Raw genomic sequence first — 23,720 nt, forward strand, 5'->3', positions numbered from 1 at the left:
ATTTAGTACTATAGTTTCAATATTTGCTGATTACAAATTTTATAATTTTTATTTAGTAATAAAAAACTTACCTATCGCACCATATTTTCATTTTAGCTGACAACAAGATAAACTCGTTTTTTGTTAGTTAGCTGCAGTCTGAAAATATCGACTATTCTATTATTGATTTTCGATATTAACGGAAATAATAATAATTTTAATTTTTACGCTTCATAGCGTAATACGAATCTTGACCAATGTGCACCACGCTTTATAGTTTCTAACGTCTCTAACAGGCAATCGAAATATAATAATTTTCTCTCGTTCCACATACTGGCTGAGATTTTAGTGCCGCAGTGTAGATTTTCACACATGCTTATATCATACTTTTGGGAATTTTATTCAATACTGTTTGTAAAAATTATATTAGAACTCCTTGATACACAGGTTTGTACATGTGTATTTGCTATAATATTTATTTATCTCTTCCTCCGCCTATCTTTAGCAACTCTTCAGCAGATCATCTGGCTTTTCATTAATTTATTTATTTACTGTATTTTGTATGCTCTTGCAACATGTTGTTACAGAGTATAATAGTTTTTTCACCTAACAGTTGTTTGTATCATCTAAAACTTATCGAAATAACTTGAGTAAAAATTAAGATATCTTGATGAAACTTGATACCATTGTTTCTTAGCAAAAAAGTGATGACGAGTTCGTAGATGATAAGATGCACCTTTGCGTTAAAAATAAAAAAAGTGGGCGAATCTTACTTATACTTATTGGTTTAAAGTACATACTATATACAGCTACAGACTCCTTAAACATCTCCACCGACATTGTAAAAATGGAAAAATTGGAAAATAAACCAACTCCTTATACAACGATACTGTTAAAAACAACTAAATTCATTAAATAGCTTCGTCAGAAACATAAAATTTTACACCAGAGATGATATGAGAGAATTTTTTAGGAGTCGGGGTGGCACGGCCCACCTTTTAAAGTATTCCATTTTATGACCAAAATTTGTTTACATCCAACAAAAATTGTTCAAGCCCCTATGTAATGAATATTTGAAACACACTTATCGCACATGTCGATCAATGTTGCAGATTTATAATTGAAATACAGGGATAATCCAGACAATGGCATGTCTTTGTGTAGAAAATAGGTTGTATCGGGTCAATACTTCCCAGCGCCCGTACACCTAATATAAAGATTTTCGAAATCCTTGGTGACTTTATGCTGGATATATCGGTCAATATGTGAGTTATCTCAATGAAAACAAGACAATGTCTTTTACTCATACTCGTAACAGTGTATCTTTCCGCCCAAAAATTATAAAATTGAGCGAAACCTTGACCAAACTCCTATAAACTTAATATGAGGATTTTCGAGCATCCGGCTGACTTTACGTCAGATATAACCCAGTTTTAACCAATATTTAAATATTATTTCTCTCATGTTCCATTTTATTACGTGTTTCATTCTTTCCTCTGTAATTTTCGGTTGCACGCGAATTTAGCCCTTCTTTACTTGTTACTTTTTGTATTGGTCTTGTTAGTGTTCAGAGAATTTAATTTCTTTTTGACTTCTCATAAATATGTTTACATTAAATTTTTTTTACTCCTTGCATTGTATGTGGGAGGAGGTGGTATTTGTTTGTATTTATTGTCTCAGGGCAACAAATGTGGCACAAAACTCCCACCACAATGAGGTGCGCTGAGACATTGTAACAACATTGATATACCTGTAGGAGTACTTACAATATGTATACACAAAACCCTAGACAAAAAGGAGGGTACATAAAAATTATATATGTATATACTATATATATTTTTTATTGTTTAAGAAATTTAATAATTGATAAACAGTACTTCTACGGTATGTAGTTACAACTAAAAGATATTAGAATAATGAAAATAAGGTTAATATGTTAAAATCTGGATACAAAAAAAAAATAAATATATTCTCTCAATAAAAATCATTTATATTTAATAAATGACTCAATATACACATATTTATGCGATCCTGATAAGAGAATCTAAATAGTTTTGAGGATAGAAATATCTATATAATAAATAAAATATACTATTGAAAAATAGTTGCTTTTGATTCGCCAAATTGTAGAGAGTGGCGAATCAGATAAACTAATGCAACAGATGACCATGATGAATATAACATTTTTGTGAGGTATCTTTTATTAAATTCACAGGATTTCACACTTTCAGAGTTTCGACCAGTTAAAGTGCGATTCTCTTTTTATGGATCAGCCTTAGAATATAACTTGACCCAACCTGTTGCTGTAGAACATATTCCTCAAATAATTTTGAAGAACTTGTGTTGTTGGGAAAGCGGATTATGTAGTGTTGTCAAACCGGTCGGCTCCGTTTTTAAACAAAAGATAACAAGTGAGAGTGGCGCCAATATGGCGTCAAATAATATATGTATGTAAATCTGTTTATTTATCAATAATTTAAAATTAGTTGAAATGATTAAATAATGATTTATTTTTCCATTTAATTTCGCTTATAATTTTTTATCCACTTCGGAAACGTCTTCCCATTAGTCTGAATAATCTTTTTCAAATAAATAGAGAGATTTCAATAAAGAAATTCCTCTTCTTCTTTACTGACGTAGACACAGCTTACGCGATTATAGCCGAGTCAATAACAGCGCACCAGTCGTTTCTTCTCTTCGCTACGTGGCGCCAATTGGATATTCCAAGCGAAGCCAGGTCCTTCTCCACTTGGTCCTTCCAACGGAGTGAAGGTCTTCCTCTTCCTCTGCTTCCCCCGGCGGGTACAGCGTCGAATACTTTCAGAGCTGGAGTGTTTTCGTCCATTCGGACAACATGACCTAACCAGCGTAGCCGCTGTCTTTTAATTCGCTGAACTATGTCAATGTCGTCGTATATCTCATACAGCTCATCGTTCCATCGAATGCGATATTCGCCGTGGCCAACGCGCAAAGGACCATAAATCTTTCGTAGAACTTTTCTCTCGAAAACTCGCAACGTCGACTCATCAGTTGTTGTCATCGTCCAAGCCTCTGCACCATATAGCAGGACGGGAATTATGAGTGACTTATAGAGTTTGGTTTTTGTTCGTCGAGAGAGGACTTTGCTTCTCAATTGCCTACTCAGTCCGAAGTAGCACCTGTTGGCAAGAGTTATCCTGCGTTGGATTTCTAAGCTGACATTGTTGGTGGTGTTTACGCTGGTTCCAAGATAGACGAAATTATCTACAACTTCAAAGTTATGACTGTCAACAGTGACGTGAGAGCCAAGTCGCGAGTGCGACGACTGTTTGTTTGATGACATGACCTCGTTCACTGCCAGACCCATTTGTTTTGCTTCCTTATTCAGTCTGGAGAAAGCAGAACTAAAGGCGCGGGTGTTGAGGCCGATGATATCAATATCATCGGCATACGCCAGCAGCTGTACACTCTTATAAAAGATTGTACCTGCTCGATTAAGTTCTGCAGCTCGAACTATTTTCTCCAGCAGCAGATTGAAGAAATCGCACGATAGGGAGTCGCCTTGTCTGAAACCTCGTTTGGTATCGAACGGCTCGGAGAGGTCCTTCCCGATCCTGACGGAGCTTTTGTTCCCGCTCAACGTCAGTTTACACAGCCGTATTAGTTTTGCAGGGATACCAAAGTCAGACATCGCGGCATAAAGGCAGCTACTTTTCGTGCTGTCGACAGCAGGTTTGAAATCGACGAAGAGGTAGTGTGTGTCGATTCTCCTTTCACGGGTCTTTTCCAAGATTTGGCGCATAGTGAATATCTGGTCGGTTGTTGATTTACCAGCTCTGAAGCCACACTGATAAGGTCCAATCAGTTTGTTGACGGTGGGCTTTAATCTTTCACACAATACGCTCGATAGACAATAAAGAAATTGCTTTAAGAAAATCCCAAAAATTAGTATGCGACAATTGCTGCGGGTTTTTCTAAATGTTGTAAGTTCAGTCCAATTTCAAAAATTATTCTTAATGGCTGCGAAAAAATTATATTGATTTACATAAAACTCATCTCTTCACAAACCGCATTATTCATTAAGACCGGCGTCTTATAACGAATATTGTCCAATAGCTCCTCAAACTACAAAGTTGCAAATTAATATTCATCACTCGTCTTTGTATGCGCTGCTTAGTCATCTGCATAGATTTTGCAGAAGACCCAAGCGGCACAAATATTTATTTATGTATGCATGTATATACTTATGGTGATACATAGGCATAATTATTAACATTTAATACAGAAGAAAGCAATAACCCTTCGAGTTGTTGTTCCTACTGTTTCTTATAAAATTTGTATAATTATAAACATACATTTTATTGCTCTTCTCTTTTGTGACGTCCACTACATTGAGTCATGTGTCATATTGATTGCATACCTACTTTCGTACTTTCCGAATATGGTACGACTGTAATGCTTCCTAAAATGCTGTCATATATCTCTGTATCTGGCAATGAGTCAAAGCTACTTTCATAAACAATTATGATTACCATAATCCTTGTTCTGTCACCATTCAATTGTTGAAATTGCACATTAAATGGAGAATTTAAACGTTCCACTGAAATTAAAATAGCTTGACTGTAATTCAATTGATATTATAATTCAAATCATAAAACGATATATTTGGTATACATAAGTATGTATATGTAATTAGCATTTATAGAAAATAGAAATAGGTGGTAAAGCATTGCTGTTAGTATAGGGTGGGCCTTTCTTTCTATCGGCCTATTAACATATGTAATATTATCGGCATAATATTATATCTAAGTTTTTACTATCTTTTTCTGCCAACTTTAGCGCTAAAGCATCTAAAAAGAAGTCAGTGAAAGAGAAAACTGGAAATTTTAGTATTCAGTCAATATCATCTCGTATTGATCCGTTTCCACGACAGTCGGGTCTATGTAATAGGAACGGAACCGGACTTTTATGCGACCAAGGAGTGTCAATTCGGCAGAATTCTGCTGCTACAAGAAACAAACTCTCATTGACAGTGACTGTCCTACATTCTTTTATTACTTTCTATGTTCTGAGAATAAAATTGTTTAAAGCTATTAGTAATAGTTCTTTTTTTGAGATAAATCTAGCTTGGATTACGTCTATTCCAAAACGGTTCGAACAGTCGCGAATATATTGGAAAGGCTAAGGATATCCTTACATATCTTGAACCTGGTTTTAAAATCGCCACCATAAGATAATAAGATATAAATACTATATAATATAATATATGATTATTTCAAAGGTGTTATGGTATTGAAAGTTAAAAACGGAAAATTGTAAGACACAATCGTGTATTTGGGTTAAATTTGTATTCTTAAACAAATAACGGGGGATGTAACTGAACATTTTATACTCTTGCATCTTGCAAGAATCAATGTATTATACGAAAATTCCGCCAGGAAAATGTTGGAGTTGGAAGTAGTATTCAGTCGATTTTATCTATTTTTGCCAGTAACACATACTTTTAACATGCCACTTACCAAAAAATATTCCCTGAGTTTCATTAAGGTACCTCACATATATGTAAATACAACCACCAATCATAAGTAAAGTCAGTCAGATGTTCGAAATTTCTGATATTAGTTATATAGGGGTTAGCTCCAATTTTATCTATTTTAGGCACAAAGATACATTGTTTTGAGTAAAATACGTTTTTACATATTATTGAGATAACTCACACATTGGCTGATATACTCGTATGCGGTATAAAGTTAGCCGGAAGTTCGAAAATCTTTTTATTAGATATATGGGGGCTCAGAGAAGCATTGACTCGATTCAAGTCGTTTTAATACACAGTGATACTATTACCAGCAGAGGATTTTCTCTGAATTTTAATTGTATATTCCACACATGATCGATATTTTCGGTCAAAAGTCAACTATAGATAGTCCACATTTTCGGTATTTGGGGGCTTGAACAGTTTTGGTTGGATTTGTATAATTTCTTATCATAAGGTGACATATCTTAAAGGAATTATTAGTGCAAAGTTTTATCCCGTTATTTAATTGATTTGTGTAAGTGGAAAGTGAAAGAATCAAGTGTAATTTAAAATTGTGTGATATGAGAAATAGGCGTGGTTGTGGTCCGATTTCATTCCTTTTCTCACTGTGAATGTGCGAAGACTGTCACGTACCAAATTTAGTCGAAATCGGTCGGTGAGTCCCGAAACCAATTTTATCTTTATTTTTCGATTTCATAAATTTTTACAGAATTGGTAGTAGTGTTTAAGGGATTTGTCTTGCTTGGACTTCTACAAAATTTTTAACCCACAAGTGCCACTTGCTATTGCAAGTCCCTGTCCCAAATTACAATTCTATATTTTAAACAAGAAAAAACGTTAACTTCGGTTGCACCGAAGCTAAATACCCTTCACAGGTGCATTTCTGTTAGTAACTATGTGTTCAGTTTGTATGGAAGCTATATGCTATAGTAATCCGTTCTGAACAATTTGTTTGGAGATTACATTGTTGCCTTAAAAAATAATATATACCAAATTTCTTGAATATATCTTGAAAACTGAGGGACTAGTTCGTATATATACAGACAGACGGCCATGGCTTAATCGACTCAGCTCGATATACTGATCATTTATATATATACTTTATAGGGTCTACGACGCTTCCTTCTAGGTGTTACAAACTTCGTGACAAACTTAACATACCCTGTTCAGGGTATAATTAGTGTTTAGATTATTACGATTACGGACGTACAGACGGACAGTCAACCGTAGTTCAACTTTTCACGTCATCCTGATCATTTATATACATATATAGAACCCTATATCTATATTACTCTATTCTTACAAACTTCTCGATATAAAAATCAGTATATTTATTTATTTTTAAATTTATGCAAATACGACGGTTCGTCAATATCTTGGCTGTCATTGCAGTTGTGAGAATAAAAAGAAAATTACACACAATAAAAAATAGTTTTTCTTCTCACAGTATCAGACCTTAAGAACTCGCAATAATAATAAAAATAATATACCATATTTCCCCTTGTGGTTTCTTAATTCAATTATGAGGAATATGGAGTTATATTTTCGCAGAAAAATAAGTAAAAAACTATATTGTACATATGTATATAATTAGACTGTTTTGGAACTTTTACTAATGTATTTTAACTTACTAAAATCGATGACTTAACAATTTTAGTTTAGATTGTGATAAAGTTTATGAAATTAATATTAAAATAATGGTTGAGCCTTTTTATAGTGAGTGACTAAACTTTCATGGCGAGGTCTATGTTTAAAAAAGTTGAATTGTGACGAATTTTTTTGGGGGTATGAAACTATATCAGATATCTTTGCGATTCACGTAAAACGTTTTACCAAAATTTTATTTTAATTATTATTTTTTTATTGCGCTTTATTCATATAAAATTAATAATAATTGTATAGTTATCTAATATGTATATTCCATATAACAAATAATTATTTTTGCTCATATTATATTTGACTTATTCCAATTCCTAAGAATTGTCAATCATAAATATGTGAATGTAAACAAAAATCAATAATAACATTTTTGCACTTCATCTGCTTACAGGGCGATATATTTCGGTAGCTGCCCGACAAGTGAGCACTGGTTCTTTATTGCTGCTGGCCGTTCTATTAACAATTTTAAACGTCGCTAGCAGGTACACTGTTAATGTTTAGGATATAAAATGCAAAGGAAACAATAAATTGAATGTGCTAACAAAACAATTATACTCAGTGCAACATGTTTCGGTGGCATAAAAACGCAAAATCAACTCTTCAAATAATGTTCGTAGTGATAAGTATATGCAAAGTCAATGTAACTGAAGAGGTCATCAGTTCATCAATGTGCTGCTGGTCACGCTTATTGTTTCTGAAAATTACAGAAGCTAAGTTAAAAAGCATAAGCCTATAATGAATGAAATGTGGAAAAGGAATGTATTGGAATGCTCATACTTCAAAAATGAACCAGTCTTTTTCGAAACCTGCGCAAAAAATCAGTCAAAGAATAAGAGAACGTTGTGTCCTGTGAAGAACACAGATTATACAAGAACGTCTTGAATATTTTAGCAAATCAATTTACAAATATACATACCAAACCACACTTGAAGCCATCATACCAAAGAAGTGTAATATTACTAAAGTGTACACACTTGAGACTAAGCACCTTTTCTAATGCTAACCAAATATATTTTACTATTTTGGATTTTAAAAACACTCTTTCTTTACCTTTATTGCAAAACTGATGATTTCGACGACGAGAACTCACAACAACAATAACTAAACGAATGTGTTAAACTAGTTTTAAGCGAATTTTTAATAAAAACAATTTAAACGAAACGTTTTTAAATAAAAAAAAAAATGATGAATTGAATATTAAAATGTAAATATACACGTGAATATGTGTTCAAAAGTTGGTACATGATTAAATCATTTAAGAACTGCATAAAAATATTTCAAATTATTTCGCTGTCATATATGCAAGCTGTTGTCATACTATTTTTAATACACTTAATTTAATGTAAAGCTGTACATGTATAAATATGATTTAAATGTAAATAAACATAAAAAAGTAACAAGTCGTGTTAGTATAGTTTTTAGGTTATGAAGTAGTATTTTGTAAATACAGTAATATGCATATGTATGTATAATATATATAAATGTGTATAAAAAATAAAAAAACGATTAAGTGATTTAAAAATTTTGAGAGTTTTATTTAATTAAGAAGTTATATCCACTTGTGGCTTTCAATAAATAAATTTATCGAATGTACATATAAATACTTAAAGACTTTCTCCGAAATTTTGAAGCTGATCCGGGCAATTTCGGAGATATAAGCTTATTTGTAAAAAAAAAGTTATAGCTTAGTGACATTATCCCAGTGTTTTAAACACATTTTTCTTTAGAGGCGAGTGTTTTGGTTACCTGCGGGGGCATTTTTCTCAACTTCTGAACACTGTCACACTGAATTTTTCACAAAAAACTTTTTTGGAAAGCCGCCTTTTTGGAAAAAATTTAAATTTAACTAATTCATCGACTACCACTTTTGGATTTGAGAATATTTTAAGCAGAACTGTCCTCATCGTCAGACATCTTTTTTCCGCAATTCAAAGTACTATGTCAAAATGGATCCCCGATTATTAAAATCCATTAAATTTTGTAAATGTATATTTTTTATTTAATTAAGGGGTTAGGGGTAATTTTCAGGCAATCGATTTTGCATTCTACCAAAAACTGTTGTTTCAACCAAAAATATCGAGTCTTTAAAAAACGTAGACGGGCTTTAATGCTTTGTCTTCAAAAGAGAACATTTCATAATTTCAGTTGTAAAAATGTACACGCTTTATTATGTTCATATTAATAAAAACTCTGAATAAAATGCTTAATACTAAGTGAAGCATATTAAAAATAACAATAAATGACATGATTTGCACAGAAAATATAACTGTAATAGCATACCAGTATATACGAAATGAGTACATATACCTTTTATGCCAGACATAACGATTAGTAATAGCAAATTTTGAAACTTAAAATAAAAAAATTTCTTAGATTAATAATACCGAAAATAGGCGTAAGCAAGCATATGTTTATCTTGCTGAAGCTTAATGTGCTACCGGCATGTGATATGGCTGCTAACAAATGACTAAGCGTGCAATTTTAAAATTTTGAGTATTGAAATGCACAACAATGAAATATACAAATACATTTTGTTGATTACAAATCTTAACAAATTTGAAAAGTTTTCTACCAATTATATTCACATATACTAGAGGCTGGCGCGATTATGTGATTGAATATACAAATATATACAAATGGGATTTCGTACTAATCTAGATTATGTAAAAACAATACATGGTCTTATATTAATAAACATTTTTAGATATATTTTGGGTTTTGTTAAATTTGTGATTGTATTTGTCACTTGTCTTTATGATCACAATATGTCGCTATAACCAGCTGTTTTAAATATACGAAATTAATGGCAACTTTAAAATTCTAAAATGTTTAAGTTTTAACATTTCTAAAAATACTAAACAGAAATTATTTAAAATCATGCAAGTCTTTTGTTAAAAAAATTCTACAACTACAAATTGTAAAACTATTAGGAATATACTATAGGGTTGCGCGTCCTTTCGCTATCGCTTTATTCAACGCGCTCAGGCACGACTGAACATCTTCGTAGTCTCGTGTCCATTCGCGCAAATTTCGTTCGGTTTCGTGTAGACGCGCCATGCCCAAACGTTGTCCACCGTTCTTTAACGATGCAATACAATGGCATGCCAGAAGTTTGAAACATTGACGACGGATTACATTATGTGTGGCGCTATCCCAGTGCGGAGTAGCGCGTACAATCGGCCAAGCCATGGTCACATAGTCCAGCAAAGCGTCCCAATTCCCCGAATCATATAGTTGTTTGGTGTGTGCGGTAAGCAAACGCTTGAATTCACTGAGATGTAGTGACGCACGTGAATAAGCGCTACTATCGGTTTTCTTACAAAGACGTGATGTTGGTAGTGAGCGAAATATTTGTCGTTTGGCATGTAACAACTCCTCCTCTAATGGGCTGCAAAAGGCATAAAAAAATGTTTATGATTATGAATTAGCATTACAAATATATTTATACACAGAGGGGGAATATTAAGTTTGCTACGAAGTAGTCCTAAGTCTTATTCCCTTAGTTTTCGAATTACATACAAACTGAATGATTAATATTAAATTCTTAATTGAATGGCATTTTTTTTAGAAATATTTTCATGAAATTTAGTAAGAATTATGGTACAAAAGAATAAAAAAAATAAAACCATACAATTTTCCAGAGCGAACACCATACAGGGTTTGTGTGGAAAGTAATAGGACTGATTTTCTTCCGTCGCGGCTGTACTTCGGAGTGTGCGAGGACCGACTGTATTCGGTAGAAGGCGTTCTTAGCTAACAAACGAGCGACTGGTCAGTTGTCTTCGAGCCCCGGAGGATCAGGACAAAAATTTTCGCGTGACATGTTTCTGTGAGTGATGCAAGCCGAAAATGCAGCGTTTGCTAGAGTAGAAGTACACGATTAAATTCGGTATGAAACTCTGTAAATCTGTGACAGAGACGTTTCATATGATCAAGCAGGCCTACCCAGGTGTTGCTTTAGCAAAAAGTTGTGTGTTTCGGTGGCACCAGGCTTTATTGGAGGGCCGGGAAGAGGGCGCTAATGAATGAGCAATGTGAAAACGATGCTCATTGTCCTTTTTGGCATCAAAGGCATCGTCCACCGTGAATTTGTTCCTCCTGGACAAACCGTCAATGCGAAGTTTTACGTGGAAATCCCCAAATTCTCAAACTAAGGGCCAATCAGGTCTGACAAAACATCGCAGCCGATTGGAAGTTGCACACGACAATACCCCGGCCTACACCGCCTTCCATCACCTCAGCTCACAAGGCTATTCCGGAGAATGTCTTTCAATGCTTGGAAATCGCGCTGGCAGCCCTGTATCGACACAGAAGGAGCCTATTTTGAAAGTTTTTAAGGAGTTCTAACGACTGGTTCAATAAAATTTTTTTAAATCGAATCAGTTCTATTACTTTCGAGACAAACCCTGTATAACATAACTGGTACTTTTTTTTTTATAAGATATTTTCGAGAAATTTCAGATTCATGCTATAAAAATTGACGCTGTAAAGAGTATTATAGCTGTTTTTTATTGTTTATACTTACTTTATATCTGGCATAGGCAGACGGGAACGAAAACTCTCCTCGGTTGTAGCGTCACCCGCAACTAATTCTCCGACAATCAGATTAATAAGTTGTTGTTGCGACATTCCTTGCAAAACTACTGGTAAAGGCGTTTCTTCATTAATTTGTGCAATAGGTTTACCGCTGTTACCATCTTCACCGCCAAGACGTAATTTTTTCGCCATTGGTGTGCCTGTTGGCCATAATTGTTGTTTTGCTTTTGTTGGTGAAGGCATTACTGGTGGTTCAGGAGCCGGTGGTGTACTACCCATTGTCAGACGCTTACGCGGTGAACTGCGCAATATCATGCTGGTGCTTAATGGTACCTTGGTTGGTGTACGTTGGAAGGGCATACGTAGTGGCGTATTGCCGACATCTGGCGATAAGCCGTTGTTAAAACGACGCCGACCACGTTGACGAATTATCATTTCATCCGGTGATGGCATTGGTGACAAGATATTATCCTGAGAAAGTGCTACATTTGTAGTATTGTCTAGAAGATGCGGTGTATTAAAAAGTGTTGCTGGTGTTGGTTCATTGGGGCTGTAGCGATTTGGTGTAGCTGTCGGCGTTGTAGCACCTCCACTTGCGAAACGTAGCGCTTCCAAGCGACTTGGAATTTCCGAGAGTGCTATACGGATTTGTTGTTGTTGGTGCTGCTGATGAGGAGTTGTCTCCGTCGTCATCCTGTTTTGTGTTATCAGAAAGTCCTTATTGAAAGGATTTTATTTATCTACGGTTATTAGCGCAATTTAACACAAACGGTGGAGTTTTTTAATTTTTTGTTTCAAGCGTTTGAAGACGCTTGAATTTTCTTACACCTTCTCCTTTGTTTTCTTCCAAACTGCGGAAAAGCGCCAATTATTTAAGCAAATTTGCAGCCGCCACAGAGTTGCACAAATGGTAACATTCAATATATCATAAAAAGAAAAAAATTACATTTCTTATTTATAAATATTTAAAATGTTATTAATATATTTAGGTGTTTAATTGAATGGCAGTATGTCAAAAAATTTTTGTATAGAATTTTGCATTATTCATGTTATATTATATATCATCCGCGTCAAAAGGTTATGCAGTATTAAATTAACGTATTTTATGCAACCCTGAGCTATATTTGTGTTTGCCTTCACATGCTTTCTATCGAAATTTTCCTAATAGAACGCAACGAATTACGAACAAAACAAATCACAACAAATCAAAAATCCAAAATTTGGCTCCAATAGCTATGGAAACGCCTCAGAATACCACTGCTAGCAAAGGTAAGTGTTCAAGATTAAATTTGCTGTTAGACTTCAGCTACTAATATTATTTAACGCTTGAAGAATTTCAAGTGACTGGCGTATCCCGAAGTGGACGTGTACGTAAGAAATCATCCAAACTACTCGATTTTCAATCGCCAGATGAAGTGGAAAAGAAACTAAAAAGAGCGGCAAAACTGCCGACGCGTAACGGTAATGTACGTGGTAGAAACATTATGGGTGGTATTGGGCGGCCCGCTCGTAGATCCCACATTAACGTTAGCAACGAATTAGGTGGTGATCTAAGTGATTTAGCGGAAGACGACACCGAATTGCACGATGAAATGTCGGACAACGGTACAGATGGTGAAAATTACGGTGATAACAATTCGCCCACAGGTGATTCCGATGATGATCTTAAAGAGCTAGTGGCCGGTATTGTAGATGGTGAACCTACGGATAGCAACGGCAATCCAGAATCGAAAGTTCGTCAAAGTTTATATATGACAGAGAAGGCAAACAAACGAAGGGTGCTGAAAGATGGACGTGTTGTGACGGGAAAAGTTGAACGGAAAGATAAAGGCAAAACACGTTACACGGCGTACAGTATGTGGGCACGAGAATTGCGTAAATCTGGTAAATTGAACAAAGGACAAGATCTAGGTAAAGGAAATTACCATAAATAAACACTTTTTAGAAAATAATATTTTTTTCTTACTTAGATTTCTCAAACACAGCAAAACGGCTTGGTGAATTATGGGCGAACGTTTCAAATAAAGAGAAAGATTCGTGGCGACGTAAAGCTAAAATTCAAGCCACTAAAGCTAAGTCCCGTGATCGCGTAACGTCTGCTACCGTTGTGAATCCATCGTTGGCTTACTTTAAACCAACAACAAGAGCCAAAAATTTAACGGAAGGGCAAGAGCAAACGCCACCGCCAATAAGCGCAGCACAGTCGAACAGAGCGAAGCCACGTGGCAACTCCATTTCAGTGGTCAGTAATGCAGGCGATTCCCCAACCACTGGCTTAACAACAAAACGTCGAAGAAATAATAGCCACAATAGAGGCAATGGCGTTAACAGCAACAATCTTTCAACACAACTGATTGCTACCAACAATAACAACACAACAAATAACAATTACACGAGTAACGCAGCAGTTACCGCACATACCGTAAATTCGCACAGCAGAAAGTCATCACTGCCAAATATTGAGCCTGTTGATACGGCAGCACACCTAAAATTGCTCGGTGAGAGTTTGACCATTATCGGTGAGCGACTTAAAGAACATGAAGGGCAAATTGCGGTGTCCGGTAGCCTTTCCGTATTGCTAGACAGTCTGCTTTGCTCACTGGGACCACTACTGTGCCTGACAACACGCATACCCGGTTTAGAACGAAAGCCACAGCTAAGTGAAAACTTAACGGCGACATTGGACAATATCGCATACGTCATGCCGGGTCTTTAGTATGCTGGATACTGATTGTATTTTATTTGCTATAAAGTTGATCTTTTCTTAGCTATTAAGTGATACCCGTAAGAGGTAAGTGTTGTGAGAGTGTAAGCGAAGAAATAAAAGTTTATATTTAGGTTTTAACTTACAAATGCATATTTATTATAAAGTCAAATGCAAGGTTAAATAAAAAGGAATGTATAAATCTAACATCAATAGGTAATTGAGCATTCATTTATCAAAAATCAATACTAGATTTGCATTTTTAATATAGGTTAAGTACATATTAGCGGCAAGTTGCAAATTTTCGTAATTACAAAAGTGTACATAGTTCGTTATTTTAATCAATAACTATTTTAAAACATCATAATTAGCAGAGTTGCGAATTTTCAATTAAAAAATTTCGATTGAAAGTTAGATTTTTATTATTTAATTCCGAAGTTGGGATTAAAACTTTTATTTTTGAATCCTGTTTATGGAATTAAAAAATAGTTAGAAACCACGTATTTGGCAGTTCTGAATATTAGGATATCTGAATATTCTTTAACTTCAAGTTTAAATTAGCCTAAAATATTACTGCACAACTAGATCTAGTTTAATTTTCGAGACAAACCACAAACAAAACAAAAAGTATTATCAACATTGTAATATATCTATTATTTAAGTCCATGAATATAAATGAACACAGATAATAGGAATTCTAGACTAAACATGTAGCATTAAAGCTATAATGCAAACACCGCCACTAACTTCAAGGAACAAACAAACGATCGGTTTCAATTTACTTGCTGCGGAATGTTTGAGAAGTATGTAAAATAAATATATATACTGTTTTTGTTTTTTTAATTATTGTTCCGTCCATTACTACAGGTCATAGGATCCATATGTTATTAAGGTCACTCTGGGTTTTAACAGTCGTTCGGAGAGGGCACTTGCTAATTATTTAACGCATAATAATTTACAACTGTTGGGATAACGCTGCGGCAGATATATTGTCGCCTGCACCAGCAGTTTTCTTCGCAACACGACAGACTAACACTGGAGCTACACAGATTTCGATAGGTAATGACTTTTGATCATTCACAGCAATAGTTTCATTCCAGCATGGCACAGGTTGTTGTGGATTAAATTGTATGCGACTGGCTGTGTTCTTGTTGAGGGCTGTGGTAGAAAAACTGTCGTCTAAAATGAGTAGCGCAGATTCGGGATTGATCTGAAATTAAAATTAAAAATACATTTCTTTAACCTTCCAAATTTTTATGACATACCATATCTGTTTGGCAAACATGTCGGTGGGCTGTAAGTGCTGCTTTGGCCGCCGCTAATTGCGTACGTTCCCACTGGGAGTCGCGCACTGTTAACAATGCTTGATAGGCTAACGTATGTACATGTATACGAGTTAAAAGACGTCTTCTTGGCAAGCCTGTGGTATTCTTGTAGTGATCTTGAGCTAAAATTTGAAATACCTCACGCATTTGGTCTAATGCAGTAGCAACACGCGGATTCCAGTCTGTAGCAAGAGTTGTGCGCCCATGTGTTAACACCTGGCGTAAATTTTCTAGCTCTTGCTCATTCATGCCTAACGAATCCACATATGGGAGCACATATTGTCGTAGCAATTGTAGCAATTCGATTTCTACGTAACTTGCCATTTCGAAATGTTGCAAGGTAGCAAATGTTTGTGAAGTAATTTGTTCTTGAACTTTGAGTAGTCGTGCTTCACGTATGCCAGGTGCAAACTTGTAGCTGTCCATCATTTGTATGCCGCTGATAACAAGTAATCGTGGCTGGAAATTACGTACAGCTTCGTCAAAATGTTCAACAGAATTTAAATGTGGATTATTTTGATCACTGTGTAGAATGTAGCGATTTGCGCGTGGCGCTACAAGTGGACCCCAGGTGTCACCAGACTTGTACTCCAATATAAGGTGGATATCATCTTCAGGTATTTCATCACCTGCTATTTTTATTTCTGCCGGCACAAGTCGACGTAACCTATGATAAATAAATAATTTTGTAAATTAGTTAAATATCAAAAACAATACCCTTTATAAATAAAATAAAGTTTTCATACAATAACTCAAATAATCGGATAATAATCCGTGCCAAATTTTTTTACATATATTTTTTTTTAAGGTCTTTGACGTTTCGTTCTGTGGTTTACAAACTCCGTAGCACGCTTAATATACTTTTCTAAATACTCACTTCTTTGACATACGCGCTCCTAATAGCACATTAGCACCTTCCAAATGAAAACGAGTGCCCATAAGTGGTGCATTGCCGCCAAGGAACCATTTGATGTTGTCACGGTGTCTAGTCTTAGCAATTTGTATAAGTTCCCTAAAAAGTTCGGTGTTGGGCATGATTCGTCTGTAATGACATTTCCAAGTTACAAATTAAACATATTTCAAATAGTTGCTCTATATTTATGTACTCACTCGGCTGCTGCACCATTTTGAAAATAATATGCGAATGTTTGTAGTAACTCTTGTCTGTCATTAACCTCGTCCACAGTAAATTCTGGACCGACACCTTTTACTAACTCCTCGGTATAGTTTAGAAAGTCTGTCGCATGCAACAACAAATCGGTGCAAGCACCATAGCCCACAGCAATTTTCGGTGCTTGTAGAGGCTTCTTGAAACTGCTCTCAATTGCCAAGAGCCCCGTAAGTATTGAAGTAGTTTTGTTTAATTGTTTTAGTGACAAAAAGGCTTGCCAAACAATTGAAATTAGAGCTGCAAACACCGAGCAGGTGGTCACAAGCGACATATACTTTATTACCGAGGTCATTGTATTTTTTTTCTAGCCGCTTTTGCACTGGTTGCCCTTGAGACTGTATATAGGTATGTGGATAGATATTCAGGAAAACGTTAGTTTTTTAAAGTTCACTATATTTTGAACTTTACCAGCGAATATTTTTTTCACACTACAAAAAAATTCGTTGACTTTTCGTTGGGCAAATATATATTTTTCCACAGCTTGTCTGGCTGCTGTTCCGGCTCTCACTCCACACCATTCATCATCTACCGCTGTGACTGATGCTGTTGGTTAACTACGGTTTTCTTTTCTATCTTGCTATGCACTTATTGTTGTTATGCGTATGCATTCAAATTCATCTACTGCTTGAATATTTATGCACGTAGCCACGACAGAGAGTTGACATTTTTTTCCAACACTAGTTCAAGACTATTAAATATTTATAACGCGAAACTAGAAACTGATACGGAATGACCAGCTGAACACAAATGCCAATAATACAAAAACACAAGGCAGCAACAAAATAACTGCCAGCGGCAAAAGCAAAACAAACACAGCAAGAAAGATAAGTGATTTTGAAAACAAAATGGAATATTGGAGCCGTTTCTCTCTTATTTTGACGCCGTTGAAAATATTTAAAGTTTGAAGTTACTGCGCCGTGTAAGAGTTAAAACAACGCCTTGTAATATATTTAAAATGCTATAACAGAATACTACATAAAATATTTTTATTTTTGTTTCGTTATAAAATATATTTGTAAATGGTATTATTACTTTTAAAAAAATCGATATATTGTGCATTTAATTGAAAGTATTCTGGTAAAGTTGAATTTGATCCAGCAAATAGTTTAGGCGATATGAGAGCATTATTTAGAACATTTTAACTTAACGTAATTCACTCCCGAAACTTTAAACGCTGTTTCTAGTTGGTGAAAAAAAATGTCTATGCAACTTGTTAGACCGATCGACTTGCCTGTTCTACGACAGTCGGGTCTACGTAACCAGAACGGACCCAGACTTTTATTCGACCAAGGACTGTCAACTCGGCATACTTCTGCTGCTACAACAACAACAGCCGATCGACTTGCAATTTCTACACGACCTTATGTATACAGTTGAACTTCCATAATTTGAACTTCTTAGTTCGAGTAGTTCAACTGTATTTGTCAGGTAATGATCGAATAATATTTTTATAATAATTTTTATTTCTGGTGCTATTAAATGTCTTTTTTTTAACTTAATTATTTGGGAATCTGCCATTTCGTCAAAAAATAAAATTTTGACTAGCCCTTCGTTCATTATCGGCATCCATCTATAAAAATATTATTATTATAATTTTTTTTTGTCTTGAGATTTGAGACAAGGAAATCCGCAACTGATCAAAATTAATCGGCGAGAATTAAAGTACTTTAATTCTGCAAATATACAGTTTTAATTTACTAATTAAATAAAATTACACTTAAAATAAATCTCAAAAAATTCGTTTATTCTGACTTGAAGATATAATCCCTTAAAACAAAATTATAAAAATGCAACAACATTATATCTTGAAGTAATTTTCTACACTTGTTTGGTTATGTCAAAAAGCTTTACTTTAGTAGTATTACTTGTTTTGATACCCAACAAATCTTTTCCACATTCCATACTAATTATAATACAACAATATTACGTCGTAAGAATTACTTGTTTTTTGTTTTAAACTCAACCTCTGACACACCACATTACTCCATTCAATACTCAAACCTCCACTTACAATCTACTTTCATTTTAGTTGGGAACATTTTCGCAATCACTCCGCCTTACTGATCACCTTGAGTTATTTTTACCGTTGCGTTAAAGGAATTTTTCAACAACTGTTTCAATTTTCGCTAAATACTTTTTATTTTGAATCTACAGTTGCCTACCACGTGCTCGTTGCCGCGAAAGGCCACCAAAAGCGCGTCCATGCACTTGAAATAGTTTCCAGTGCAAGGACAACCGGCAAGTTGCAGTCGCTAACGACCGGCATATGGAAAACTGAAAACTGGTTTTGTTTATACAACATAAATATATTTCGTGTACATAAACACAAGCATGCGCTAAATGTGCTGTTAACTTAATTTGTAGTATTCAGATTTTTTGCTGAAGTGCGTATTGATTATTTCAATTATTCTTTTCCCCTCATATTTAAAGTTACTCATACGCCACGCTGCTTGCTTTGTAATGGCTATATGTCAAAGTGTGTTCCGCTTTTCGTGAAATTAATTAGACATCTAATGGGCGCATCAGCAAACACAACAATGTGTGTATCGGAAATTAAATGCCGGCGTAATGGCGCGCGCCAGAGTGAGTGCGGCGCCGCATGCGCACAAATATATACAGGTTTGTTGGCATATATGTATGTACATATATTTAAGTACACTTCATGCGGTTGCTCTATTCCGTCAGTTGTTTAAAGTGTAAGCGTTAAGTGTTAAAAAGTTATGCAGCATGCCGCAGGCAATAAGCAATAGCGTTGAATATTCGTAATCGGCGCTTTAGCAGCTTTGCTCGAAGTGTGTGCGAAGCAGTTCAATGTGCATACGATGTGCTTAAGCTTATGTAAAGTGGTGCAATATTGGATTCTTTGAACTTTTTGGGAAAAAATATTATTTAAGAATATTTATACTCTCGCAAGTACTACTTAGAGGAATTTCCCAGTCTTTGCTTTTTGCAAGTTGCAAGAGTATAAAACGTTCGGTTACGCTCGAACTTAGCCTTTCCTTCTTCGTTTAGTACATACAGTATACTCTCGAAAAGTAAATCGATTGGTATTTTGGGTAATTTACTTTTTCGAATAATTTACTTTTCCAAATATATACATAAATTATCTGTTTTTATAATATTAAATGCATTTTTAAACTTAAAAAATTCATTCATTTATTTGCTTCAATAAAACATATGGATTTACATGAAAAACATATGTATTTATTATGAAGAGAAAAAATTTTGAATATTCTTTTGTTTTTTTTCTTTTGCAATATATATTTTCTGACCATTTACATATGTACATATCTCAAAGTTTATTTACTAAATAGACACGATAAACAAGAGAGTAAGTGTTTTTGCAACATCGTAAAAAACGCTGCTTGCTTCGTTTCGAATTTTTTATCACACTCTCTGAAAAGTAAATTAAAAAATTTACTTTTTCGAGGTGCATGTGTAATCTTAAAGGTGATTTACTTTTCCGCGATTATTTACTTTCTGAGAATTTACTTTTCGAGAGTATACTGTATTTATATAATTTATTTATTAATAAGCATTATATTATAATTTGTTATCTTTTATTTGATAAATGTTTATTTACTTTTTATTTAAAGTCTTTTTAGAAGAAATATAAATATTTTTATAAGAGTATAGAAATTTGTTTTCTTCTATTTTCAATACTTTAATTATTCGTTATTTACTATGCATACTTTGGCACATTTCATTGATTATTGTTTTGATGATTTGTACCACTTTTTGCAGTTTTACATTGAAACATTTTCGCCGGTTGCCATTTCCTGCCTTTATTAATATCTAAATATGTATGTATTCCGGATTTAGTATAAATTGCGATTTTTAGTTTAATATACTTATACAAAGTTACTTATATTAAAAATAAATTAATGAAATTTTTATTAGTTTTACTTTTATTTTGTTTTGTATTTTGTATTTTTTTAATTTATTAATTTATTTCATTTTTTAATATTTGATGTTTTTTGATAAAAACACATTTTATTTTCAGTAGTGCATTGAATTCCATTTTAGTAGCAATTATGCTTTGACTAATCTTTGGCGCGATATTCGATTGTTCGATTATGTTCGTTCCGCACTTAAGTTGAAGCATCATCGTATCACTAATATCCGCTATTTTGATTTTCTGTTTGCTTACATATTCACAAACATCACACAATCATTATGTTTTTTTTAGTTGTTTAACATAAGTGATTTTTGTTTTGTTATTCCCTTTTGTGTGTGAAATTTCGCACATAATAAGCATACGCGCGCCGGCAGCACAACCGTCGGCTTTAGTTCGCAAATTCACTAACTCTTTAAATTTTTTATTTACATAAAATACCTTTACTTTTCTTCATTTTTTTTGCTTGGAGTACTGTCTGCGAATTATATACTGTCATGCTGACTTTTCTGTAGCATTTCTTGTATGCACTGACGTAAGCTTGCCAGGCAAGCGAGTACAGTATTCCATGGTGTAAAGTCCAATCAATTACGAATTCAAAAAAATAAAAAATAAAAAAATTTGCACAATCGACCTTTTATTGCTTTTATTTCGGCACTCAAGCGCTTCATAGACGTGATTTAAATAATAATTCTGGCGAAATTTCGCAAATTTAGGCAATACTGCCTCACTTTTTTGACATCTTGCTCAATTAATTGATTTAAAAAAGTGTTGTTAAGCAATTGCTTATAAGTAGATAATTAAGTGACATTATTTTGAAAGTATTTGAAACCGGCTTTATTTTGTAAACCAGACCTAAAGCACGTCCGTTAATGTGTGTCATAAAATAAATATATGTAAATTGGTATAAATAAGCATTTTTTGTAGAACTTTGTGCGCTGATGCAAAGTCCATGGATCAGTCTGGAAAATGAAATGAATTATGGCAAAAATATTAATTAAAAAAAATTGCTGTTTTACTGTTTAGATAATGTGACAGATTATATGGCAGATGCAACAATGCAAAATAGGGAAACCGGTTGTAATAGTATACTTGTAAATAAGCTGGTGAATCTATTCTTGATCGAGCAAAATTCTATTAACAACTCATAACATGTGTAGTAGCAACAAAAAAAAAAAAAACACAAAGCTATGATCACGGATCTTCGGATTACTGATTGTTTAAGTATCACATTTGATATTAGCGAGACGATAAAGCAAAGCGCTGTCGCCAGTAAGAAATTCTTCCATATATAACGATGAGGGGCGCGCATCTAGTAGAGCAGCGATAGCAGTGCAGTGTGCGGTTTGCGATGCGCTTGTCAATTTGCTTTCAGTTACACCCCTGTGGTGGTTGGCTTCTTAATTGCCTTGTGTTGAAATTGAACGTTGGTAATTGCATTACACATAATTAATATTAATGCACAGACATAAGATTCGACTTGTAAATAAAGTATAATCAATCATACTTCCTTAAGTTGAGTTTTATACTCTTGCAACATGTTGTTACAGAGTAAAATAGTTTTGTTGCATGTAACGGTTGTATGTATCACCTAAAACTAAGCGAGATAGATATAGGGTTATATATTGATAAATGATCAGGATGACCAGATAGACCTGAAGGTACTTTCCTGGCTTTAATCTTTCCAAGTTGAATGAGTATGAAATGTTCGGTTTCGCCCGAACTTAGCTTTCCTTACTTGTTATATGAGGTTTGCATCGTTTGTGTCTGACGCCCATTTAAACCATTTTAACTTTAATCAAAGTGACTTGCGACTTCAGCATTCTTCCGTCATTTTACTTATACTACTTTTACTTCTACCGAGTGAAGCTGTCAAACACAGGTGCACGCAAACATTTTTGCTCATTCCATTTTAGACTTGTCCGTTGTGGTACACATATTTATGTAGTTAGCGAACGGTGTAACAGTTCGGCTTTTACAACGTGTATTATTTAAATAATTAAAACAAAACACTTTAACGTTTCGGCTGCACTGAAGCTGTAATACCCTTCACAGGTGCATTTCGTATAGCATGAAAGGGAACTTTTTCTGGATTTTGATTGGTTAATTTGAATAGAAACTCTATGCAATAGGTATCCAAACTAAACAACTTATGCATTGAATCTAGCGATATTTCGTGAAGACATCAAGTCAAATAAAAAAATTCTATACAAGAATTTGATTCGGGTCGATCAGATTATATGACAGCTATACAAAACTGCGGTCCGATATCGGTGGTTCCGAAAAAGACAGCTTCTTTGGGGAGAAAAGGAGGTCAGTTAAGCGCTGTTTCAAAGGTCAAGGACCAATATTTAAAATGTTTTTAATAAAAAACTGTATGCAGAAATTTATTTTTGCTTTACTCAGAACCATATTTGTATCAATCAAATTAGTTTATAGTAAAATTAGTAAACTGAAAGCCCGTCAAGGATATAAGTATTTTCGGACTCTCCTATTCCTTTTTTTAATGAAGAATGATTTTTCTTGTTGGGCTTCGGCACTTTAAAAATCTTCTTTAAAATTTAAAAGTCTAATCTCCTGTAAGCCATCATATGTGGCTGTGGTATGAAAAGAAGCAAATTGGTTCATAACAATAAATACGTGACTCTCTTATATAACAAATCTGTTACAAACATAGATTGATAATAAAATCATTCGATCCCTCTAAGCATGGTTACGAAAAAGAAAGAGTCGGATCTGATCACGCGTTGTTCTCATATAATTCTATTTTGAAACAAAGTTGAGACATTACATACCTCATTATATGGGAACAATACCCATGAATTCCCATGCCAGTGGGATCTACGTGATCGGAATGGACCCAGTTTTGTACCTAACTAAGGGTTTTAAATCCCTTGTTACTCGAGGAATAACCATTGTCGCAATGATTCCAG

At 34.3% G+C, this 23,720-nt stretch overlaps 4 protein-coding genes across 6 annotated transcripts in view; 2 read left to right on the forward strand and 2 right to left on the reverse strand.

The window, feature by feature from the left end:
• The window catches only part of LOC105224769 (uncharacterized), a 31,012-nt gene extending 22,386 nt beyond the window's left edge, over positions 1–8,626 (forward strand). For both annotated transcript variants that reach the window (XM_049457965.1, XM_049457966.1), the window contains exon 5: positions 7,548–8,626. In XM_049457965.1, the coding sequence (XP_049313922.1) occupies positions 7,548–7,657 (110 nt within the window). In that variant the 3' untranslated portion in view covers positions 7,658–8,626. The remainder of the gene's footprint in view (positions 1–7,547) is intronic.
• A 557-nt stretch (positions 8,627–9,183) lies between these two features.
• LOC105224728 (uncharacterized) lies at positions 9,184–12,678 on the reverse strand. The gene is made up of 2 exons (XM_011202893.4): positions 11,682–12,678; positions 9,184–10,544 (listed from the first exon to the last, which is right to left on the reverse strand). Exons 1-2 carry the CDS (start codon positions 12,383–12,385, stop codon positions 10,094–10,096), a joined length of 1,155 nt encoding a protein of 384 aa, XP_011201195.1. The 5' UTR covers positions 12,386–12,678; the 3' UTR covers positions 9,184–10,093.
• A 129-nt stretch (positions 12,679–12,807) lies between these two features.
• On the forward strand, positions 12,808–14,642 carry LOC105224727 (HMG box-containing protein 4). The gene is made up of 3 exons (XM_011202892.4): positions 12,808–12,961; positions 13,025–13,603; positions 13,663–14,642. The coding sequence occupies exons 1-3, from the start codon at positions 12,928–12,930 to the stop codon at positions 14,406–14,408; spliced, it is 1,359 nt and encodes a 452-aa protein (XP_011201194.2). The 5' UTR covers positions 12,808–12,927; the 3' UTR covers positions 14,409–14,642.
• Positions 14,643–15,024: 382 nt separating this feature from the next.
• LOC105224725 (ADP-dependent glucokinase) lies at positions 15,025–17,696 on the reverse strand. Of its 2 annotated transcripts, XM_011202891.4 has the most exons (5): positions 17,301–17,696; positions 16,832–17,227; positions 16,599–16,763; positions 15,662–16,388; positions 15,025–15,606 (listed from the first exon to the last, which is right to left on the reverse strand). In XM_011202891.4, exons 2-5 carry the CDS (start codon positions 17,182–17,184, stop codon positions 15,352–15,354), a joined length of 1,500 nt encoding a protein of 499 aa, XP_011201193.2. In that variant the 5' UTR covers positions 17,185–17,227; positions 17,301–17,696; the 3' UTR covers positions 15,025–15,351. The 2 variants fall into 2 exon arrangements, with proteins under 2 accessions (XP_011201193.2, XP_011201192.2); XM_011202890.4 differs by having other exon boundaries at positions 16,832–17,696.
• Between the last annotated feature and the right edge of the window lie 6,024 nt (positions 17,697–23,720).

The sequence above is a fragment of the Bactrocera dorsalis genome, chromosome 5 (assembly GCF_023373825.1).
Source record: "Bactrocera dorsalis isolate Fly_Bdor chromosome 5, ASM2337382v1, whole genome shotgun sequence".
Lineage (NCBI taxonomy): Eukaryota > Metazoa > Arthropoda > Insecta > Diptera > Tephritidae > Bactrocera > Bactrocera dorsalis.

Bases quoted from the DNA above. Each gene is read 5' to 3' on its own strand.
- LOC105224728 (XM_011202893.4), bottom strand. From the start codon at position 12,385: ATGACGACGGAGACAACTCCTCATCAGCAGCACCAACAACAACAAATC. The intron at 10,545-11,681 runs GTAAGTATAAAC...TGCCTTTTGCAG, and splicing joins CTGCCTATGCCAGATATAAA to CCCATTAGAGGAGGAGTTGT.
- LOC105224727 (XM_011202892.4), top strand. From the start codon at position 12,928: ATGGAAACGCCTCAGAATACCACTGCTAGCAAAG. The intron at 12,962-13,024 runs GTAAGTGTTCAA...TAACGCTTGAAG, and splicing joins GAATACCACTGCTAGCAAAG to AATTTCAAGTGACTGGCGTA. The intron at 13,604-13,662 runs GTAAAGGAAATT...TTTCTTACTTAG, and splicing joins GAACAAAGGACAAGATCTAG to ATTTCTCAAACACAGCAAAA.
- LOC105224725 (XM_011202891.4), bottom strand. From the start codon at position 17,184: ATGACCTCGGTAATAAAGTATATGTCGCTTGTGACCACCTGCTCGGTG. The intron at 16,389-16,598 runs GTGAGTATTTAG...TATTTATCATAG, and splicing joins GGAGCGCGTATGTCAAAGAA to GTTACGTCGACTTGTGCCGG. The intron at 15,607-15,661 runs GTATGTCATAAA...TTTTAATTTCAG, and splicing joins ATGTTTGCCAAACAGATATG to ATCAATCCCGAATCTGCGCT.